Raw genomic sequence first — 24,308 nt, 5'->3', positions numbered from 1 at the left:
CAGTGCTTCTTTGTTCACAGCCCACCCCTCCCCCCTTTCTTTTGGTCTCTCCAGGGAGGAGAGATCTCTGTGTTGAGCACATTTAGTTCTTATAACTCCTTCTGACCATCTTACTTGTAGCCTCCAACCGTGGTTATCATGTCCTAGTGGCTGTTGGAGCTCAGTACATTTTGGGCCATTTATGGTTGCTCTGTACCGCCAAGTTCTAAAGCTAAAATAAGAGTGGGCTTTGGTTTAAAGAGTAAAACTAATTTTTTATTAAAACGGAGTTCAGTTTTGGCAGTTAAAGGAAACTTCATAGTTTGGTAAGATGAAATTGATTAGTGCCAGAATAAAATGCTTTATCAATTTAATTAAACAAATCATATTAAAATATGTAGGCTAATTTCAGAATCTACTTCTTTGCATTGCAGTAGCCTTCTACCATTTGAATCTTATGATGCAATGTGAGCGTGTTGCCTTTGATCATATAGATCTGGTGTCCTGATGTTCTTTCCTGATCCTTTGACTCACATGTGCTTCCTACCTTCCATCTGCTGCATTACTCAATAAATCTGTAGATCTGAATGTTTTGCCAAAGAAGCACCTCTTGAGGAACAGGATGAGGGAGTTTGGGGTGGTTGGTTGACTGAGTGATTGCACTCTAAGTATTTATAGCTCATCTGTCTTCTAATGGCTCCTTAGGCTTCTAGCAGGCACGTGTCCATTGTTGTTGAGCAAAGCCCAGTACGAATGTTTGACAAGTTAGCAGCGTGGCAGCTCTGCTTGCTTCTCAGGCCTGCTGCTGTCTCAGGGATTGTTTGGTTTGGCAGATGGCCAGCTCTCTGCTATAAGATGCATTTCCTTGACAGGACAAAGTGTGGAGCCGCATTAGCTGCAAAGTTTACAAAGGTTAGCTAAACACACACAATAAATATTAATAAACAAGAAAGGCCCACCCACCTTTGACTTTGAATTCTGTTTCTTCGTTCTGTGTTTTGGAATCCCTGTAGTATTTGATTAATAACCAGTCTTAGGGTAATTGAGCTTTAAGTATTCTTTGCCTAATTTAGACTGCTCACAGGCCCCTCATTGGCTACTTTGGTGACTCATTGCCACAGTGGACAGATCTCTGGAATGACTGTTTAGCTCAAGGGGTCTTATTGCCTCTCCCTGCTTTGGAATGAAAAGAGGGTAAATGTGCTTCTTTGTAAGAGCTTATATGCTCACCAGTCATGTATGCCTTAAAGCTCTGGAGGATCAAGGATGTGTACAGGAATAGAGGTGCAGTGCCCTTGGACTCCCTGGAAAGCAATCAGATATTGGTCTGTTGGCCTGAGCAGTTGCCTCTCTCTAACATTTACACCCTCAGCAAAGAGGGAGAGAGTAACAGTAACCTGCTGCCCCTGGAAACTGCCTATTTGGCTGGGTGTCTTGGAATTTATCAGGCCTACATTGTGGATCTTTTCCAAATCTGCACCCTGCTCACTTGAAAACATATTTGAGCACCAGTAATCTTAGATGCTTAGCCAGACCTCTGGAGAACCAAGGAAGAGAAATAACTCTAATACTATATCTTTAAGAATGTCCTGGGGCCATTTGTATGTGACTGAGATTTCTAGGATCACTGAAAAGCCCCTTTTCATTGTCTTGTATTATTAGTGTACATCTTTTCTCTGGGACTACATTAGGAAGAACTAATCTGGCTGCATTTATAAAATATGTGAATATAATAATTATATGGAGAAATAAAATTATTCCTCAGGGAGTATACTGATTTTAGCTTGTAAATTGTTGCCCACTCTACCTAGCAAAGCATCCCATTTAGTCATGGATTTAGGGTGAACTATAGCTTTTCATTCACTGCTTCAGGACACATTTCTGTGCATTGAACACTACCCTAGGCACTTTGAATACATTGCCAAACAAAACAAAATTGGCCATAGAGCATATATTCTGGTGGGCAAGGCAAACAAAAGCATAATTAATGAATGAATATTTTGTGAAAAGATGATGCATTATATGAAGAAAAAGAAAAAACAGTAAGGGGAGTTGTATTTTAAATAGGGTGGACTGAGTAGTGTTGACATTTAAACAGAGTTTTAAAGAGATGAGTCTTGGCTCAGATTAACTTATTCTATTAAACAGGGTTACACAAGCATGATGTTAGGAAGTTTTGTTTGTGACTCTCCTCATGTTTCCATATACCTGGCTGTGACTATCAGGAAGTTTGCAGTGGTCTAGGCATGGCTCTAAAATTAGTCCCAGAGGCAGAGCACCTGGAAATCAGTCTGCACTTTGCAGAAATCAGTTTGCACTTTGTGAACTATTATTGTACCTAATTCTACCTTACCATCCAGGAGCAGTTTTATTAGGAGAAAATTTGAATTTTATACACATACCTATTAAAGTTGGTTCTGTAAACATATGCACAAAGCAGCAATAACCAAAAAAAAAAAAAAAAAAAAAAAAAAAAAAAGAAAAGAGAAGGGAAGGAAAAACCAAACTGTCAAACTAAATATAATTTATTATTTTCAAGTTTTTCTATTAACAAGAAGTCACTATTGTATATCTTAGCATCTTTTAGCACTTGTTGGCAGACATTGAGCAGCAGGCATCCTAGATTCAAGGAAAGCTGTAGGAAAAGAAAAAAAAAATGAAAACCTGCCCTTTTATCTTAATTTCTCCTCTACTGATGGAAAAAGCACAAACATTTTTGTTTGATTTTTTTCCCATAGACCAACTCTGTTCTCTTCATTGGTGCAGAGATTAGAAGCACTATCCTGGAGTATGGTCAGGAATTAGTAGTTGCACAGGCTCTTTTTAGCTTCCTCCTTGGCTTTTCTGGAATCTCAGAGGATTTGTAGCCATTTAACTACATGCATATTTTTTTTTGCCACTTGGATGAGAGAATTGCTATCAAAAGGGATCTAGGGATTCCCAAATAATCTGTCTTAATGAAATTGTGGGATGGTTAGAGACAAGGAACTAAAGGAAATCAGCCCAAGGTAGATAGGTCACAAAAGTTGTATAATTTTCATTTTACCATTGGAATCATAAAATGGCAATATCTAATTTTTACCCTTTCTTCCCTCAGTCCTAGTGCATAGCTTGATGAGTAAGCAATTATTAATAAATGTTGAATTAATCCTTCCACTTAATTCTTGCCCTACCAGAGTAGTGCTGTAGAGACCAGTACATGGTGTTGCTGCTTGCCAATGTTAACTTCATCTTTTTTTCCTCTATTTCTGTTCATGCTATCCCTCACACCTCTGCCCTCTTACTACAGACAAAAGTTAAAAACAGGTTGCAGTTCTCATTCAGAATTCATTGTTCTTTACGACCCTAGAACACCACTTATTTTCCTCTTTAGAAATGAATTCAGAGGATCATAGCTTCCCATAACTCTTTTTTAAAACAGCTTTTTGTTTAGGTTAATATCAAGTTTTGTATTGTGTACCTCTGTTTTGCTTCTGCCAATGCCCTGCTGTTTTATCTCATAGATAGAGATTATTAAGTGCCTACCAATATGTATTCCTTCTGAACAAAGCTTCATGAGATTTGAATCTTTGTGAACTAAAAACAGTAACCACCTGGTCTCAATCTGCAGTCCAGAGGGACATATTGTATGTGTAAAAGCGTGAAACACTGAGATCTAAATCTGCAGTGGTAAGTGTAACTGAGTCATGCGGATTCGGCATTTCCCGATGCCAGCCTCACATGGTAATGGAGCTGGGCAGCCTAACTTTGTGGTTTCAAGGCTGTCAGGAAAACAGGGTAAGTCAGGAAGAGAACATCTTAAGTGATGGAATGGAATCTAGCCTCAAGCATACAACCTTATAATTTAGAAGATGTCCTAAAAGTTACAGGTTATTATCAGAATTATATTTGATTTTCCCCATTTTTATTAGGCCTCTTTATTGACTTCCATGCCTTTACTTTTCAGAGTGTTGTGCGCTGTCTGTGGCATCCAAAGTTGAACCAGATCATGGTTGGAACTGGAAATGGATTGGCGAAGGTCTATTATGACCCCAATAAGAGTCAGAGGTATTTCATTAAGTATCACCTGTTTTAGATGGATGCCAACAACTGGGGGGAGGGCTTCTTTTCACCCCTGCTTTTATTTATTTTTCCCTTTGATGGGGAGCACCCTTTTAGAAAATGCAGCTGGCACAGAGTAAAGCCTCAAACTCCTAGCATTGTGCTTTAAAGAGGATTTAGATATCACCCTTGATCCATACTGAATTTAAAGTGATAGTTTCCTGGGGATTTGCAGTTCTTTAGCTGAAATGTTGAGTGCAAGGGGGAAGCAAGTCCTGCCCACTTTGCATACCACCCTGGACAGTGGCATTAGCAGTGATGCATGTGAGGGATTAACAAAGAAGGCAACTAACCACTTACAGGAAATGGGAATGGCTTGTCCATTTTGTTACCTTTCTTTTTGGCTTTTAGTAGGTAACCAGTTTGGATGTTTGGAAAGGTTGTTCTCTGCTAGCAGAAGGGTGCAGCACAAATTCTTTTTCCTCAAATCCCCAGGCCTACCCAGATGTCAAACTTAAGCATGTTAGTGTTTTTCCAAGGTCTGAAAACTTCAGGAAAGGCTGTCAGTCCCTCAGGTATTTCCATTTTCTTTGGGCACAAGGATAGACTTATGTTACCACTTTCAAAAAGATTGTTTATTTCTGTCTCTTATGGTACAGTCACTGATTTTTCTTTAGAGGGAGCATCAGATAGCTGGAATTAAAATTCACATGTTAGGGCCTTGAGTTGTGGCTCAGTGGTAGAGCACTTGCCTAGCATGTGTGAGGCCCTGGGTTTGATTCTCAGCATCACAATAAATAAATGAATAAAATGAAGGTTTGTCAATATCTAAAAATATATTTTAAAAAAATTCACATGTTAGATTCACCTGTTTTGAGTCTCACATACTTTCTGAGGAAAGGAAAGTCATCCTCTTATTAAATGAATATTCATTGACCATAATTTTGCTATATGTGGAAGAAGACATCCCTAATCCTTTCTGGGCTAGAGTTGGAACCTGACCCTATAAAATAAAGTTATATATTATGATACTTAAGAATAAGTAAGATTTCTTTTCATAACAAAGAGATTGAAAATGCTAATGTTATTAGTATAAACCAGCGTCGTTTCACTTGAGAAAGTGATAAGCCTTATTTGAGAAGAATTCATTAAGAAGGGTGCTATCTTTATTTGAAATCTTTACGAAATTTGCTTATTTATATTTGTTTCTCCTAAAAGGGATAGTTCAGCATGGCTAAGGTGAAGTAATGTGTTCTAAGCACACTTTTGGTTGATCCCACACATTCTTGGGCTGTAGCCCCTTGGCAATACTGCCAAGCCAACTCTGTTCCAGACACTTGTACTTTTGTATTTGAGATGTGGACATATGCCACTTGGGGTGTAGACCACCCAGGCTGCTTCCATCTGGGATATAAATGTTGAACCCTATGGCCTTTAAAGTGTAAAGGGTGGTTAATTTTGTTAGTATTTCTTTAGCATATTAAGTTTTTAAGTAAGTTTTATAGGTTTTCTTTTTTTAACTTGTGTCCTGGTGCCCTCATACCCCTCTAGCCCTTTTACTTGGTAGTGACCTCTGACAGACATGCATGTCTGTTAGTTTAATAATCCCTATCACTGAGGCCCCATCTGTTGTTCTCCCTCAGAAAGTCCAGGATTTGACAAGACAGTGCACGGGGTGTGTTCCTCAAAGTATCTGATGCTTTCAACATAGACTTTCTGTTCCTAAAACCAAATAAATAAAATAATTTTTTATTCATCCCTCAGGGGAGCAAAATTATGTGTGGTTAAAACTCAGCGGAAGGCAAAACAAGCTGAGACTCTAACCCAGGACTACATCATCACTCGTAAGTTAGCATGCCTCTCAGTCATATGTCTCACTACCTCTCTCTTAAAAGCCCTCAGAGTTCAGGTGTATATCACAAAATCTCCCATCGTGTGCACAGAAGCACAAATCACATAACCCCTAACCCCTTCAGCTTGTGACTCATCATGGCCTCACATACCTTCCAACACAATGTGAAGAGCCTATTTGAGCCTATTGCATTGCTCTATGGCAGTCTTTTAAAGAACAATAGACTATTCTATGAATTAAGAAAAAAGAGTGCTGGTCTTAGAATCAGGAGGCCTGGAGCTAGGTGTGGTGCAAGCCTGTAATCTCAGTGACTTACACAACACAGGAGGGGCACAAGTTCAAGGCCAGCCTTGGCAACTTAGCAAGACCCTTTCTCAAAAAAGTAAAAAAGGTCTGGGTATGTAGCTCAGTGGTAGAGTTTCTCTGAGTTCAGTCCCCAGTACCAAAAATAGAACCAGGAGTCTCCGGTTTGTCCTGTTGCACTGTGGACTGACAATGTGAGGTTGAGTGACTGAAATTCATCAGGAGAGCTTGGAGACTAGATGAAGGGTCTCTTGCAGTTCCCTCTGAAATGTGTGACCATGTGCTAGACCAATCTGGAGGCTTTATATCTAAAATAACAATCAGGAGTATGAACAGAAAGCTTACCAGGGCTGAGTGACTTTTCTCAGTTCTGTTACACAAACTCTTTAATCTGATAGATCTGTATTCCCAGAGCCATGGCCTCTGACCTGTAATAGGTGATGTCTAGAAGGAAATCTAGGATGTGACAGCAATTATTAGTGAGTGGCCTTGTGGACTTTCTCAGTGTCTCCCTGTAAAGCCCAGGGGGCGCTATACTGCTGGGATTCTCCCTTGTGGTGGGTCTCACATAAGACCAAGTCCTTTGGAGCTTATGATCAGTCATGAGATCCCATGACACTTTTTGCAAGAGTAGAAGTGTTAAAGTCGGTGTCATAACCAGCCCAGCTCATGTAATTACACGCGGCCTACTTAAATTCCTGCCATCGTTTGAAGTGAAAAGCTATTTTTCCCCCTCCTAAAAATACTGTGTGCTGTGCTGCCTGACAGAGTGACGGGTGGCTGTTTCTCAGCTCCCCAGACTCGAAGCAAGTATAGTCTGGCCCTGCTTGGCAGTAGGGGTAGAGGGTAGGAGAGGATGTTGGAAGCGTTTTTGAGGTGTTAGAGATATTTCATTACTTTTTAAAAAATTCCTTAAACATTTATATTCATTATCCTGATACTCTTTTCTTTTAAAAGAGGTTTTAATCTGTGAGAAAGGGCTGAAATTATGGTGGCTAAGAATAAGATGGTTATTAAATATTTCCCTCCAGTAATCTTCTCCCTCTCCCCCAGAATTTTTGTTCTGTTTACCTTTTAAATTCTAATACTCTTTTGTTTTCTGAAATTTAATTCTGAGATTGAGCAAACACCCAACAGCAATTGAACAAATATAACTTTGATTTTTATCATCTTGTATTGTGCACCATGTAGAAGGAGGGGTAAGGCCCCATCAGTCTCCATGCCAGGAGAATCAGGCACCCCTGCATTCAGGGCAACCTTTATCCCAGTTTCAGTGGGATAAGTGCTCCTCCCTTCCGGTTACTCAGTGTTGTCAACTCCTCCTGAGAGGTGGTCACATTTCAGAAACGTGTGAAGTGAGTCCAGTGTTTATGAGGCATCTGAGGAAACTTTGGGGCTGACAGGCAAGCTATTGGCATTACTCACATTTGGGTCCTGTAAGAAAAAATAAAGAGGCATTCCCCAATAGGGTTTCTTTTCAAAACCAAAGAAATTAAATTTTAATTGTTACCCATTGTTTGGGAGACAGGGATCCTCACCAATGTTTCTGTGACAGATTTTGATGGTGTTTCCTGAGTGCCATTAACTGCCAGGAGAGATGAGTCTGGTAGCAGACAAAATTGGCTAATTGGTTACAGTAAGACTGTCTTTTATTATTAGATGAAGGCTGTCATTATGACTTCCATTTCATCTTTCAGTAAGTCATGCTTCAGCTATGTTTTTGGATGAAAAATTGTTATTATAATGAAATTTTTCAAATGTGACTTCTTGCAGCTCATGCCTTGCCTATGTTCCGCGAGCCCCGCCAACGGAGTACCAGGAAACAGCTGGAGAAGGACAGACTGGACCCCCTAAAGTCACACAAACCTGAACCTCCTGTAGCAGGCCCAGGTGACTGTGATCCAACTAGTGACCTGCAGAGGGGGTGAGGGGCAGGGTGAGGTCACTGATACAGATATGGGAAAATCTTTTGGTCCTTGTTGCTTATCTTCAGAGAGATTTTACTAGATTGATGTTTTCAAATGTTTTATTTTTAATAACCAGAACATTTCCCCTAAAGATCTAATGCAGAATTGCAGTGCGTGAAGTTGGTAAAGATGTACTGTGCTAAGTGGGAGGGGGAGCCTGGGCCCCTTTCTGCTGTCTCCAACTTAAGCCCTGTAGGTAGTAGAACTCTGGGGCTCCTTGGAACATGGCATTAAAACCATTCCTCTAATATTGGCTTAATGTACAACATGGGCACTTTGACCAGAATCCAGGCTAGCTTAGGTTTCATACAAGGCAGAAGGTGGCCATCCTTTAGTTCAGTGTTGAGAAAATGGAGCTGCCCAAATCACTTGAATATGAGTAAAAATCCTTAGAGTTTTCAAGAAAATGGGTGTCGGAATTAAGCAAAGCAGCATCAGTTATTTTACAACACACACACCTTCACTGGAATTCTACTTTGTGCCATCACCCTGTGTAGTTTCCATTGGTGTTATGCTCCCAAGTCTGTAGCTTTTGACTTGGTCACTCATCTGAGCCTGAGCTCTAGACCTCTATCTATTGGCCTTTCAGCACTGAAAATATTTCATGTGTCTACTTCTATTAACTTTTTTCATTTTTATCCTAACCAAAGTTCCTAAATAACATTCTTGCCTGAGTTGTTGCAGAACCCTTCTTCATAGGTGAGGTATTTCAAGTCACTTCCTGTTGCTTTTCCACCTCCATCATCTTATACATAGCTTTATCTCCATCCCCTCTAGCTTTCACATTGCTACTGTCTTCAAACTTTCATGAGCTTCCTGCTGTGCACTTCTATTTCCAGAGGGTGAAGGTTCTCCATGTCTCACTCTAACACATCTTTGTAGCTTTAAACCTCACTTCTCCCTTATTCTGACCTTCTGATAAACTGTTGGTTCCCTCCTGGCCCCACTCTTTGAATTTCTCTTTCCACGTTTTTATGCTTATCCATTCTGTTTTTTTGAAAATGGCATTCCTTGCCTTCTGAGACTCCCTGAAATGAATCCATTGCTTTCAGAAAGATCTGTGCACCACCCCAGCCTCAAGTGCTGTACTTCCTCTAAGTGCCCTAATAATTATTGGCCACACAACTTCTCTGACAGTTAATTTTCTGTGCCTTTTAAAAAGTTTCTTCTTGATTATCTTTTTAAAAAGTTGGACATTTTTGGAGTACTAGGGAAGATGCTAGTGGTTAGGGACTCAGTTGGGAACAAATCCTTGCCTTTAAGGAGATTCTTGTCCACTAGGACAATTACAGTACCCTAAAATAATGTTAATCTATATGACCATTTCTTTTGTTTTCTCTAATAATGCCCAGGAGATTGTCTATAAAATACTTGAAAATATGGGAAGATAAATTTGTTTAACATTAAAATAGCATCTAATGAATATTGGTTATTGAATTTTAAGTGTTCATGCTAGAGGAAATTTTTTTAAATATATTTTTTTAGTTGTAGTTGGAAACAATACCTTTATTTCATTTATTTATTTATTTTCATGTGGTGCTGAGGATCAAACCCAGAGCCTTGCACATGCTAGGCGAGTGCTCTACTGCTGAGCCATAACCCCAGCTTGCTGGAGGAAATGTGTTTTAAGGCAAATTATTTGTAATTCATTACTCATTCTGTAAGTTAAGCAACTAAGATATAACAATCTTTTCAAGTCTCTATTTAAAAACTTCATGGGAAAATTGCAGTTTGATGATTTCTTTCTTTGGTTCTGATTATTATGATGGCTGAAAGGATTATACGCAAGTGCTGTTGAGATCATGTTCAGGTAAGCACAGTGTGCATGGGCTAGCAACATGTTGTCATGTTAGTGCTGTTTCTGATTTTTTCCCCTTCTGAAACAGGTCGTGGTGGCCGAGTTGGAACCCATGGAGGCACTCTTTCTTCCTACATCGTGAAGAACATTGCTCTGGACAAGACTGATGACAGTAATCCCAGGGAAGCCATTTTGCGTCATGCCAAAGCAGCAGAAGACAACCCATATTGGGTTTCTCCAGCTTATTCCAAGTAAGAAAGTAATTCTTTAAATTAGAAGTATTGGGGGCTTGAGGTGTAGCTAATGTGCTTAGCATGCATGAGGTGTCCTGGGTTCAATCCCCAGCTCTAAAAAGTAATTAATTAATTTTAAAATGGAAGAATGTTTTTTTTTTAATGAATTGGGAAGAACATAACAGTGGTATTTTGAAATTTTAACTTCCCCATGTCTTATTTTTTACCTGTTGATGTCAGAAACTGAACAGTCTTAAACCCTAGGCATTTGTTTATGTTTTAAGACTCTTTAAGTTCTGGAATCTAGCTCAGTGGTAGAGTGCTTGCTTAGCATACTCAAGGCATTGGATTTGATCCCCAATACTCCCACCCCCCCAAAAAAGGACTCTAAAATGATGAATTTTAAAACTACACTAGTTTAGTCAGAGCTATAGCATAGTATAAACTATTATGTGGAAAAAAGTCACTACATTGCCATAGTTGACGAGGGTTAAAAGCAAGAAAAGGAGAGGAGTTCATAGTATCAATTTGTACATGGAGAGCTGTGTATGTAAGCAACCCTGCCCAGCAGATCCAGCCTCTTGGATTGCCTTGGATAGCTTAACATGGATATGTGAGTGAACTTGTAGGGTTCTTAAAGCTACTATACCAGCTGTATTTACATTAAAGAAGGGGGGTACTATTGTAGAATTTTCAGATTTTAATTATTTTAGCTTTTTGTTAGGACTACTTTAGATGAGTTTAAAAAAAAATACTGAGAGCTTCTATATATTCTTCTACTTTTAAGACCTTAGACAACCATACTACAGTTAATTATTAAAGCTGTGAACTCAATACCGGTATAATACTGTTAACCAAGCTACACACCTTACTTGGTTTTCATTAGTTTTTCTACTGATATCCTTTCTTTTTCTCAGGAGTGTGTGAGTGTTGCAGTGAGTTTTTATTTCTTCATAGTCTCTTCCAGTAGTAACAGTTTCTCAGTCTTTTTGTCATTCATGAACTTGATGCTTTTAATATTTTTAATGTTATTTTGTAGACTTTCTGTCAGTTTGAGTGTGCTGGCATTTTCTCATAATTGGAATGAAGCAATGCACATTTGGCACACAATAACATAGAAGGGGCATTGAATCCTCATACATCATCATATCTAAGAATTTCATGATTTGAATTATCTTATTAATGGTGATAATAAGTTTGGTCACATGATTAAAGTGATGTCTGCCAAGTTTCTCTACTGTAAAGTTGTTGTCATTCATTGTTTTGAATTGATAAATTTCTTGGGGTGATTTTCTTTCTTTTCTTTTTTTTAAATAATTTTAGTTGTATATGAACACAATATCCTTTATGTGTTTATTTTTATGTAATGCTAAGGATCAAATCCAGTGCCCCACACGTGCTAGGCAAGGGCTCTACCACTGAGTTACAGCCCCATCCCAGGATGATTTTCTTGGACTCTGCAAATCTTATTTCTTTTCAATTTTTTGCTGTCCAATTTTGTCTACAGATGGATTTGTCTGTAATGATTTGATGTTTGTCTGATGGTTATTTTCTTGTTCCTTGTCTTCTATCTATTAAGTGGAACTCTATCAAAAGGAAGAATTGTCCCTTTACCCAAACTTATTTAATTTTCAAATTTTTAAAAATATTTATAGATTCTCTATTTACTACAGAATGGGAGCAAATTTTTACCACATGCACATCAGTTAGAGCACTAATCTCTAGGATATATAAAAAACTCAAAAAACTTAACACACACACACACACACACACAAAAAAAAATAATAATTCAATCAATAAATGGGCCAAAGAACTGAACAGACACTTCTGAGAAGATGATATTCAATTAATCAACAAATATATGAAAAAATGTTCAACATCTCTAGCATTTAGAGAAATGCAAATCAAAACTACTCTAAGATTTCATCTCATTCCAGTCAGAATGGCAGCTACTAAGAATACAAACAACAATAATTGTTGGGGAGGAAGTTGGGGAAAGGGCACACTCTTAACATTGCTGGTGGGACTGCAAATCGGTACAGCCAACCTGGAAAGCAGTATGGAGATTCCTTGGAAAACTGGAAATGGAACCACCATTGGACCCAGCTAACCCACTCCTCAGTTTATACCCAAGGGACTTAAAAACAGCATACTACAGTGATGCAGCCACATCAATGTTTTTAGCAGTATAATTCACAATAGCTAAATTGTTGATCTAACCTAGATACCCTTCAGTAGATGAATGAATAAAGAAACTGGTTTATATACACAATGGAATATTACTCAGCATTAAAAGAGAATAAAATCATGGCATTTGCAGGTAAATGGATAGAGTTGGAGAATATCATGCTAAGTGAAGTAAGTCAATCCCCCAAAAAACAAATGCTGAATGTCTTCTCTGATATAAGGGTGCTGATTCATAATGGGGATGGGAGGGGCATGGGAGAAACAGACAAACTCTAGATAGGGCAAAGGGGAGGGAAGGAAAGGGAGGAGGCATTGGGGTAGAAAAGGTGCTGGAATGAGACAGACATCATTACCTTAAGTGCATGTATGAAAACACGAATGGTGTGACTCTACTTTGTGTACAACCAGACATGAAAAAATTGTGCTCTATTTGTGTAATATGAATTGAATTGCATTCTGCTGTCATATATAACAAATTAGAATAAATTAAATTAAAAAATTAAAAATATATTCTTAGGAACTCTCAAATGCTTACTTTATGATTTAAAATCCAATACCATCATTATTTAGTTTGTTGCTCTCATTGTTCCAGCTTTGGCCAACAGAAGCTCCTTCAGAATGCTTCTTTTCTTCTTTCAACAGCACCACCCCCACACACTTTTTTTGAGTGCTTCTCTAATTTTTGCACCAAAAAAAATGTTCCAGGTTCATCTTTGTTTTTCTTGCCCCCATCCTGGAATCAACCACTTCTCCAAAGAGCCCTAGTTCCTTTCGTTGGAGAATGGTATTCAGAAACCAAGAGCTGGGTGTTAGATGTGCTCAGTGCTGCTCAAGTGCCATTGCTTGTAGGTCCTGCTGGCAAAGCTTGGAAATGTGCATGTGTATACCAACCTACGCATGTACATACATCTCTATTTCTGATTCATCCATCTGTATTTATATTTTAAAAACCATGAGTTTAAACTGAAACCTCATTTCAGTCTTATACTACAGGGTTTATACATAATAGTAGGTTTATTTAGCCTTTCTCCATCTGTATTTGTAACTTCTTTCTTCAGTAGTAAGAAACCCCGCTCCTATTTGTTAAGTCCTGGTGTACACATAAAGTAATTTCAGAAAGGATAATACATATGTTTGGAAGAAACACTTTCCCTAATTATATTACAGCATTTGAGTACAGTTCTTTTTGTCTTTGGGTTTGCGGTATTTAGTCAAGATACTGTTTTCCAAAGTTATTTAGATTAGGTTTTCCCCCTACCCCATTAATGTTGTATTATTCCTTTGAAATGAAGTTAGATTCATTCATTAGTGCTTATATTCCTTTTTTCAGTTTCCAAGTTTTTGTTTTATTTTGCAGGATATGTGAAATATTACTGGAGTACTAGGAGTAAGAGCTTAAAAGAGATATACTCAGAGATTATCTTTCTTTATCCCATGCTCCCGTGTTGACGTTCCCAGTTCTCCCTTCGTTCAGCCCTCCACCCCTAGAGTAAACCAATATTTCATTTCTGGTTTATCTTTGTTATATTTTTTTCTGTAAAATTGAACAATACTTGAGTATTTTCTTATATACCATTCTTTCTTATATGAAGGGTAGTGTAGTATAAATACTTGATTTTTTTCCTTTTTTATCCAAGTTCTATTTGAAACTCTATAGTAAAGTATAATAACAACGTATGAACAGATGAGTGAAGTAAAATGTCAATATTTTTAATAGACTGTTATAGCGCACATCAAACTTTCATAAAATTACTGCTTATCTGTGATTATTCACAAAGTAGTTGGTTCTCTAAAGTCTTCATTAAAATTTCGGTATGAAGTTTAATTTTAAGTTACTAACTTTGGGAGAAGCATTTACAAATATGTCAATTGTTTTTATTATGACAGTTTCAATCAGTTTAGGACTTTCATTAATTTTCATTCCCCATCTTTACTGATATATAATTGACGTTAAAATTGTCTATATATAAGGTTATGAGTTGATATAGTCTTTAGGGCTTTTCTTTTATTCACATAGTGGTATGACCTAGAAATCTCTCTATGTCTGTTCATAGAGCTCATTCTCATTCTTTTCATAGTTGTATAGTAGCCTACTGTGTGGGTATAGCATAATTTATTTAGCCATTCATTCTCCAATATATGGGTAGTTTGTTTCCTGTATTTTGTAATTACTAATAATGCTGTAGTGAATAAATGCTTGGTGCATGTATAATTTTGTATTGTTGGAGGTATAGTCATGGTTTTCTTTTTTAAAATTTTTTTATTGGTGCATTATAGTTATACATAATAGTAGATTTCATTGTGACATATTCATACATGCACATAGCATAAATTGGTCTGCTTCATTCCCCCAGTTCTTCACCTATTCCTTCCTTTCTCCCTTCCCCTCTCCCTCCCCTGTCACCTTTCTTTCTTTTTTATTTAACTTATTCTAATTTGTTATATATGACAGCAGAATGCAATTCAATTCATATTACACAAAAGAGCACTATTTTTCATGTCTCTGGTTGTACACAAAGTAGAGTCACACCATTCGTGTTTTCATACATGCACTTAAGGTAATGATGTCTGTCTCATTCCAGCACCTTTTCTACCCCAATGCCTCCTCCCTTTCCTTCCCTCCCCTTTGCCCTATCTAGAGTTTGTCTGTTTCTCCCATGCCCCTCCCATCCCCATTATGAATCAGCACCCTTATATCAGAGAAGACATTCAGCATTTGTTTTTTGGGGGATTGACTTACTTCACTTAGCATGATATTCTCCAACTCTATCCATTTACCTGCAAATGCCATGATTTTATTCTCTTTTAATGCTGAGTAATATTCCATTGTGTATATAAACCAGTTTCTTTATTCATTCATCTACTGAAGGGTATCTAGGTTGGACCCACAATTTAGCTATTGTGAATTATACTGCTATAAACATTGATGTGGCTGCATCACTATAGTATGCTGTTTTTAAGTCCCTTGGGTATAAACTGAGGAGTGGGTTAGCTGGGTCCAATGGTGGTTCCATTTCCAGTTTTCCAAGGAATCTCCATACTGCTTTCCAGGTTGGCTGTACCGATTTGCAGTCCCACCAGCAATGTTAAGAGTGTGCCCTTTCCCCAACTTCCTCCCCAACACTTATTGATGTTTGTATTCTTAGTAGCTGCCATTCTGACTGGAGTGAGATGAAATCTTAGAGTAGTTTTGATTTGCATTTCTCTAAATGCTAGAGATGTTGAACATTTTTTTTTATATATTTGTTGATTAATTGAATATCATCTTCTCAGAAGTGTCTGTTAAAGTCTTTGGCCCATTTATTGATTGGATTATTTGGGTGTTTTGTGTGTGTGTTAAGTTTTTTGAGTTTTTTATATATCCTAGAGATTAGTGCTCTAACTGATGTGCATGTGGTAAAAATTTGCTCCCATTCTGCAGGCTCTCTATTCACTTCACTGATTATTTCTTTTCCTGAGAAGAAGCTTTTTAGTTTGAATCCATCCCATTTATTGATTCTTGATTTTAATTCTTGCACTATAGGAATCTTATTAAGGAAGTCAGGTTCTAATCTGACATGATGAGATTTGGGTCTACTTTTTCTTCTGTTGGACGCAGGATCTCTGGTTTAATTCCTAGGTTCTTGATCCAGTTTTGTGCATGGTGAGATATAGGGGCTTAATTTAATTTTGTTGCACATGGATTTCCAGTTTTCCCAGCACCATTTGTTGAAGAGGCTATCTTTTCTTCAATATGTGTTTTTGGCACTTTCGTCTAAATAGAACAACTGTAATTATGTGGGTTTGTCTCTGTGTCCTTTATTCTGTACCATTGGTCTACAAGTCTATTTTGGTGCCAATACCATGCAGTTTTTGTTACTATTGCTCTGTAGTATAATATAGTATAGTATAGTCTGGTATAGTGATGCTACCTACTTCATTCTTCTTGCTAAGGATTGCTTTAGCTCTTCTGGGTCACTTATTTTTCCAGATGAATTTCATAACTGCTTTTTCTGTTTCTATGAGGAATGTCATTAGGATTTTGATTGGAATTGCATTAAATTATATAATGCTTTTGACAGTATGGTCATCTTGACAATATTAATTTTGCCTATGCAAGAACAAGGTAGATCTTTCCATCTTCTAAGGTTTTCTTTGATTTCTTTCTTTAGCGTTCTGTAGTTTTCATTGTGGAGGTCTTTCACCTCTTTCGTTAAGTTGATTCCCAAGTATTTTACATTTTTTTAGGCTATTGTAATTGGATAGTTTTCCTTGTTTCTCTTTTAGAGGATTTGTCACTGATATATAGAAATGGCTATGATTTATGGGTGTTGATTTTATATCCTGCTACTTTGCTAAATTTATTGATTAGTTCTAGAAGTTTTCTGGTAGAAGTTTTTGGGTCTTCTAGGTATAGAATCATATCATCGACAGATAGTGTTAATTTGAGTTCTTCTTTTCCTGTTCATATCCCTTTAATTTCTTTTTTCTGTCTAATTGTTCTAGCTAGTGGTTCAAGAACTATGTTAAATAGAAATAGTGAAAGAGGGCATCCTGTCTTGTTCCAGTTTTTAGAGGGAATGTTTTCAATTTTTCTCCATTTAGAGTGATGTTAGCCTGGAACTTAGCATAGATAGCTTTTACAATGTTGAGATATGTTCCTGTTATCCCTAGTTTTTCTAGTGTGTTGAACACGAAGGGGTGCTATATTTTGTCAAATGCTTTTTCTGCATATATTGAGATGCTCATGTGATTCTTATCTTTATGTTTATTGATGTGATGAATTACTTTTATTGATTTCATATTTTGAACCAATCTTGCATTCTTGGGATGAACCCCACTTGATTTTGGTGCACTATCTTTTTAATGTGTATTTGTACTCAATTTGCCAGAATTTTATTGAGAATTTTTGCATCTATGTTCATTAGAGATATCAGTCTGAAGTTTTCTTTCTTTGATGTGTCTTTGTCTGGTTTTGGAATCAAGGTGATATTGGCCTCATAGAATGAGTTTAGAAGTGCTCCCTCTTTTTCTCTTTCATGAAATAATTGGAGAAGTATTGGTATTACTTATTCTTTAAAGGTGTTGTAGAGCTCAGCCAGGTATCCATCCAGTCCTGGGCTTTTCTTGGTTGATAGGCTTTTGATGGTGTCTTCTGTTTCATTGATTGAAATTTATCTGTTTAAATCATGTGTGTCATCCTGGTTCAGTTTGGTCAAATCATATGACTCTAGAAATTTGTCAATGCCTTCAATATTTTCTATTTTATTGGAGTACAAATTTTCAAAATAATTTCTTATTATCTTCTGTATTTCAGTAGTGTCTGTTGTGATATTTCCTTTCTCATCACGAATGTTGTCAATTTTTTTTTTTAAATTTTTTATTGTGGGTTGTTCAAAACATTACAAATTTCTTGACATATCATATTCCACACTTTGATTCAAGTGGGTTATGAACTCCCACCTTCACCCCATACACAGATTGCAGAATCACATCAGTTACACATCCATTGATTTACATATTGCCATACTAGTGTCTGTTGTGCTCCGCTGCCTTTCCCATCCTCCACCCTCCCCCCTCCCCACCTCTCCCCTCCCCTCCCCTCCTCTCTCTCTACCCCCTCCACTGTATAACCCTGAGGGTCTCCTTCCATTACCATGCAATTTCCCTTCTCTCTCCCTTTCCCTCCCACCTCTCATCCCTGTTAAATGTTAATCTTCTTCTCCTGCTCTTCGTCCCTACTCTGATCTTAGTTACTCTCCTTATATCAAAGAATACATTTGGCATTTGTTTTTTAGGGATTGGCTAGCTTCACTTAGCATAATCTGCTCTAATGCCATCCATTTCCCTGTAAATTCTATGATTTTGTCATTTTTTAATGCAGAGTAATACTCCATTGTGTATAAATGCCACATTTTTTTTATCCATTCGTCTATTGAAGGGCATCTAGGTTGGTTCCACAGTCTTGCTATTGTGAATTGTGCTGCTATGAACATCGATGTAGCAGTGTCCCTGTAGCATGCTCTTTTTAGGTCTTTAGGGAATAGACCGAGAAGGGGAATAGCTGGGTCAAATGGTGGCTCCATTCCCAGCTTTCCAAGAAATCTCCATACTGCTTTCCAAATTGGCTGCACCAATTTGCAGTCCCACCAGCAATGTACAAGTGTACCCTTTTCCCCACATCCTTGCCAGCACTTGTTGTTGTTTGACTTCCTAATGGCTGCCAATCTTACTGGAGTGAGATGGTATCTTAGGGTGGTTTTGATTTGCATTTCTCTGACAGCTAGAGATGTTGAGCATTTTTTCATGTACTTGTTGATTGACTGTATGTCCTCCTCTGAGAAGTGTCTGTTCAGGTCCTTGGCCCATTTGTTGATTGGGTTGTTTGTTCTCTTATTGTCTAATTTTTTGAGTTCTTTGTATACTCTGGATATTAGGGCTCTATCTGAAGTGTGAGGAGTAAAGATTTGTTCCCAGGATGTAGGCTCCCTATTTACCTCTCTTATTGTTTCTTTTGCTGAGAAAAAACTTCTTAGTTTGAGTAAGTCCCATTTGTTGATTCTAGTTATTAACTTTTGTGCTATGGGTGTCCTATTGAGGAATTTGGAGCCCGACCCCACCGACTGTAGATCGTAGCCAACTTTTTCTTCTATCAGACGGCGCGTCTCTGATTTGATATCAAGTTCCTTGATCCATTTTGAATTCACTTTTGTGCATGGCGAGAGAAAGGGATTCAGTTTCATTTTGTTGCATATGGATTTCCATTTTTCCCAGCACCATTTGTTGAAGATGCTATCCTTCCTCCATTGCATGCTTTTAGCCCCTTTATCAAATATAAGATAGTTGTAGTTTTGTGGATTGGTTTCTGTGTCCTCTATTCTGTACCATTGGTCCACCCGCCTGTTTTGGTACCAGTACCATGCTGTTTTTGTTACTATTGCTCTGTAGTATAGTTTGAAGTCTGGTATCGCTATACCGCCTGATTCACACTTCCTGCTTAGCATTGTTTTTGCTATTCTGGGTCTTTTATTTTTCCATATGAATTTCATGATTGCTTTCTCTATTTCTACAAGAAATGCCGTTGGGATTTTGATTGGCATTGCATTAAACCTATAGAGAACTTTTGGTAGGGCTGGGGATGTGGCTCAAGTGGTAGCGCGCTTGCCTGGCATGCGTGCGGCCCGGGTTCGATCCTCAGCACCACATACAAAGATGTTGTGTCTGCCGAAAACTAAAAAATAAATATTAAAAAATTCTCTAAAAAAAAAAAAAAAAAGAACTTTTGGTAATATCACCATTTTGATGATGTTAGTTCTGCCTATCCATGAACAGGGTATATTTTTCCATCTTCTAAGATCTTCTTCTATTTCTCTCTTTAGGGTTCTGTAGTTTTCATTGTATAAGTCTTTCACCTCTTTTGTTAGGTTGATTCCCAAGTATTTTATTTTTTTTGAAGATATTTTGAATGGAGTGGTTGTCCTCATTTCCATTTCAGAGGATTTGTCGCTGATAGACAGGAATGCCTTTGATTTATGCGTGTTGATTTTATATCCTGCCACTTTGCTGAATTCATTTATTAGCTCTAATAGTTTCTTTGTAGAGCCTTTTGGGTCTGCTAGGTATAGAATCATATCATCTGCAAATAGTGATAATTTAAGTTCTTCTTTTCCTATTTTTATGCCTTTAATTTCTTTCGTCTGTCTAATTGCTCTGGCCAGTGTTTCGAGAACTATGTTGAAGAGAAGTGGAGAGAGAGGGCATCCCTGTCTTGTTCCAGACTTTAGAGGGAATGCCTTCAGTTTTTCTCCATTCAGAATGATGCTAGCCTGAGGCTTAGCATAGATTGCTTTTACAATATTGAGGTATGTTCCTGTTATCCCTAGTTTTTCTAGAGTTTTGAACATAAAGGGATGCTGTACTTTGTCGAATGCTTTTTCTGCATCTATCGAGATGATCATATGGTTCTTATTTTTAAGTCTATTGATGTGGTGAATAACATTTTTTTAATTGTTTCTTTTGTTTCAATTTTATTGATTTTAGCTCTAATTTTAATTATTTCCTGTATTCTACTGCCTTTGGTGTTGATTTGTTCTTCTTTTCTAGGGTTTTGAGATGTAATATTAGGTCATTTGTTTATTAACTTTTTCTTCTTTTAAGGAATGAACTCCATGCAATGAACTTTCCTCTTAGTACTGTCTTCATAGTGTCCCAGAGATTTTGATATCAGTGTTCTCATTTACCTCTAAGAATTTTTTAATCTCTTCTTTGATGTCTTTTGTAACCCATTGTTCATGTTATCTAGTCTCCAGGTGTTGGAGTAGCTTTTATTTTTTATTTTATCATTGATTTCTAATTTCATTCCATTGTGATCTGATAGAATGTAAAATAATACCTCTACTTTTTTGTATTTGCTAAGAGTTGCTTTGTAGCATAATATATAGTTTATTTTAGAGATGGATTTATGTGCTTCTGAGAAGAAAGTGTGTTCGTTTGTTGATGGATGAAATATTCTGTGTATTCAGTTAAGTCTACATTATTGATTGTATTATTGAATTCTATAGTTTCTTTGTTCAGCTTTTATTTGGAAGATCTTTCCAGTGATGAAAGAGGTGTGTTGAAGTCACCCAGAATTATCATGTTGTGGTCTATTTGACTCTTGAATTTGAGAAGAGTTTGTTTGATGAATGTAGATGCTCCATTGTTTGGGGCATATATGTTTATAATTGTTATGTCTTGTTGATGTAGGTTCCCTTGAGCAGTATGAAATGTCCTTTTTTATCCCTTTTGATTAACTTTGGCTTGAAGTGTACTTTATTTGATATGAGGATGGAAACCCCTGCTTGTTTCCACAGTCCATATGAGTGGTATGTTTCTTCCCAACTTTTCACCTTCAGTTTGTGGATGTCTTTTCCTATGAGATGAGTTTCTTGGAGGCAGCATATTGATGGGTCTTTTTAAAAATCTAGTCTGCTAGTCTATGTCATTTGATTGGTGAATTTAGGCCATTAACATGATTTGTCCATCATCTTTCTCTAAATTACTGGTCTCACTTCTATTTTTTTGAATTTTCTTTTTTTTTCTCTTCAGCTTCTGCATATGAAATAAAACATATGACCCTTGATTTCTGAGTTTGGTTTATCTCACCTGGTATAATGTTCTCCAGTTGCATCCATTTTCCTGCAGATTGCATAATTTCGTTTTTCATTATGGCCAAGTATAACTCCATTGTGCAAATACACCACATTCTCTTTACCCATTCATTTACTAACAGACATCTAGGTTAACTTGGCTATTGTGAATTTTGCTATTATAAACATGGGTATCCATGCATTTCTTACAATGCTGACTTTAAAATTCTTCTATTTAAGTAGCTGAGTCATATGGTAGTTCCATTCCTAGTCTTTGAGGAAATTTCATACCCATCTCCACATACTAATTTATAGTTCCACCAACAGTGTATTTAAGTGTTCCATTTCCCCCCACATCCTCACTAGTATTTATTATTTTTTGTATGCTTACTAAGTACCATTCTAATGAGAGAGAGGTAATCTCTGTGTGGTTTTAATTTGTATTTTGCTGATTGCTAAACATGTTCAATATTTTTTCAAAAATTTTGAGTTTTTTTTTCTATAATAATTTAGTTTAGTTAATTTGCCCATAGATTGATTGTATTGTTTGTTTTTCTGGTGGAAGGTTTTTTGAGTTCTTTGTATATGCCAGGTATTAATTCTCTATTGTACGAGTAGCTGGAAAAGATTTTCTCCCATTCTGTAGCTCTATTCATGCTTTTAATTGTTTCCTTTGTTGTACAGAGGCTTTTAAATTTGATGCCAACCCATTTGTTAATTCTTGGTTTTGTTTCCCGAACTTTATAAGTCTTATTGAGGAAGTCGATGTTGGAGTGTTGAGCCCATATTTTTTTTTTAGTAGTTGCAGTTTTAGATCTAATTGCTAGGCCTTTGATCCACTTTAAGATGACTTTTGAATTGAGTGAGAGATAGGGATATAATTTCATTCTTTTGCATATCCTGTTTTCCCAGCATCATTTGTTTTTTTTTCCCCCAACATGTTTTTGGCTCCTTTGATAAGTATCAGATGACTGTACTTGTGTGGATTTGTCTCTGAGTCTTCTATTCCATTAGTCTGAGTGTTCATTTTTATGCCAGTGCAATTCAGTTTTTGTTACTGTAGGTCTGTAGTATAATTAGAAGTGAGGAATTGTGATGCCTCTAGCATGCTCTTTTTTTTTTTTTTTGTACCAGGGATTGAACCTAGGGGATCTTAACCACTGAGCCACATCCCTAGGCCTTTTTACTTTTTATTTTGAGACAGGGTTTTGCTAAATTGCTTAGGGCTTCATTAAGTTGCTAAGGCTAGCCTCAAACTTGTGATTCTTCTGCATCAGCCTTCTGAGTTGCTGGAATTGCAGGTATGTGCTACCATATCTAGGGCCTCGCCTGTGCTAGGTGAGCACTCTACCGCTGAGCTTCAGTTCCAGCCCCAGTTTTCCTGATTTTTTTTTCCAGCAGATTCATTATTTGTAAATGTTAAAGCCATAGATTTAACATTCTTCTGCCTCAGCCTCCTGAGTTGTAGGTATGTGCCACCATACCTAGCTCCAGCATTGCTCCTGTTGTTTAATATTGCTTTGACTCATGTTTTAACATGTTGATCTGTTATTTTGCTGAATTTGTCAGTTCTAGTCTTTTGATGATTTTTTTTTTGATCTTCTAAGCAGGATCATATCATCTGCAAATAGTGATAATTTGACTTTTTTCTTTACTATTTATATCTTACTTCTTTCTCTTGACTAATTGCTCTGGCTAAAATTTCAAGAACCTTATTGATTAGGAGTGAGGAGAATAGACATCCATATCCTGTTCCTGATTTTATAGGAAGTACTTTCAGTTTTTCCTCATCAGTGTGATGTTGGCTTTGGGTTTGTCACATGATATTTAGGTAAGTTCCTTTTATCCCTAATTTCATCATTGTTTTTAACATCGGTTTTATGTTTTTTATGTATTGCTAAAATTTTCTCAATTTTGAGAAAACTAGACCCTGGTCATTTTTCAACACATTAAGGTGTTGGGAAAAATTCCTTACGAACCAACTCGACTTACATGTCATATCAGCCCCCTATATGCTAATCATTAGGAGCTACTTTGCTTTAAAGGAAAACACATTGTCTTAGCTTGGTTCCTTAGAAACAGACCTTAAGATAATGATTCATGTAAAGGGGACTTATTAGGGCATAATCCTAGAGAAAACCAGCAGGGAAATGGAAAAATGCAAGGAAAGAAGCAAAGCTGCAGTATCAAAAGCAGTCTCATGGAGAGCCGCTTTGGCTCAGTCCTGCAGCAGGACCCCAGAGACTATGGTCAGAGTTGTCCTGGTCAGAGACATGGCAGCTAAAGTATCTTTACTCCCTCATCTGTTGATTATTGGTAATGGATGGAGTTGTTGCAAAAGACATTTCCAGATGCTGCCAGCTCTCCAGGGTTTCAGAGATAGTTGCTACTGCTATGAAAGAATGCACACCAAAACCAAAACAACAAAACAAAACAAAAAACCTATAGGGGTTTGAGGGGATCTGGAGGGAGCATTGTGTCCTTGCTGTGTGTCTGTTGTGGCAGAACAAGCTTTACTGTGCACTCTCAATGGTGATCGTTCACAGTGTGTTCTAATACCCACACAGTACAGATGGAATATATCTGAACAGCGAGCTGGATAATATTACAACAGCTAAGAGGGTCATATCAAGGCTGGCCAACTAAATAGTGTACATTCAGACTTCATTTGTATAGAATTTGTGTATGAGCTAATATATGTCAGCACATCACTGGCAGTCAGCTAAGCTCATAGATTATGTCTGTGTTGAAACTTCTGTTTTAATGGAGTAGTTATCCTCTCTTAAAATAAAGGGGTCTTTTGTACTTTAAAAATCTTGTTTAGAAATACAACAAAGCTTG

General features: G+C 37.3%; 1 protein-coding gene across 2 annotated transcripts in view; it reads left to right on the top strand.

Moving 5' to 3' along the window:
- Positions 1-24,308, top strand: part of Wdr70 (WD repeat domain 70) — a 307,105-nt gene that overhangs the window by 265,433 nt on the left and 17,364 nt on the right. For both annotated transcript variants that reach the window (XM_046422290.2, XM_058572058.1), the window contains exons 14-17: positions 3,926-4,026; positions 5,785-5,864; positions 7,949-8,065; positions 10,029-10,191. In XM_046422290.2, coding sequence (XP_046278246.1) covers positions 3,926-4,026; positions 5,785-5,864; positions 7,949-8,065; positions 10,029-10,191 — 461 coding nt within the window. The remainder of the gene's footprint in view (positions 1-3,925; positions 4,027-5,784; positions 5,865-7,948; positions 8,066-10,028; positions 10,192-24,308) is intronic.

The sequence above is a fragment of the Marmota monax genome, unplaced genomic scaffold, assembly GCF_021218885.2.
Source record: "Marmota monax isolate L192 unplaced genomic scaffold, Marmota_monax_Labrador192_F-V1.1 WCK01_AAM20220418_F8-fsc00077, whole genome shotgun sequence".
Classification (NCBI taxonomy): domain Eukaryota; kingdom Metazoa; phylum Chordata; class Mammalia; order Rodentia; family Sciuridae; genus Marmota; species Marmota monax.
Note: the sequence above shows the minus strand (reverse complement) of the source record. Positions and strands in the feature narration are given on the sequence as shown.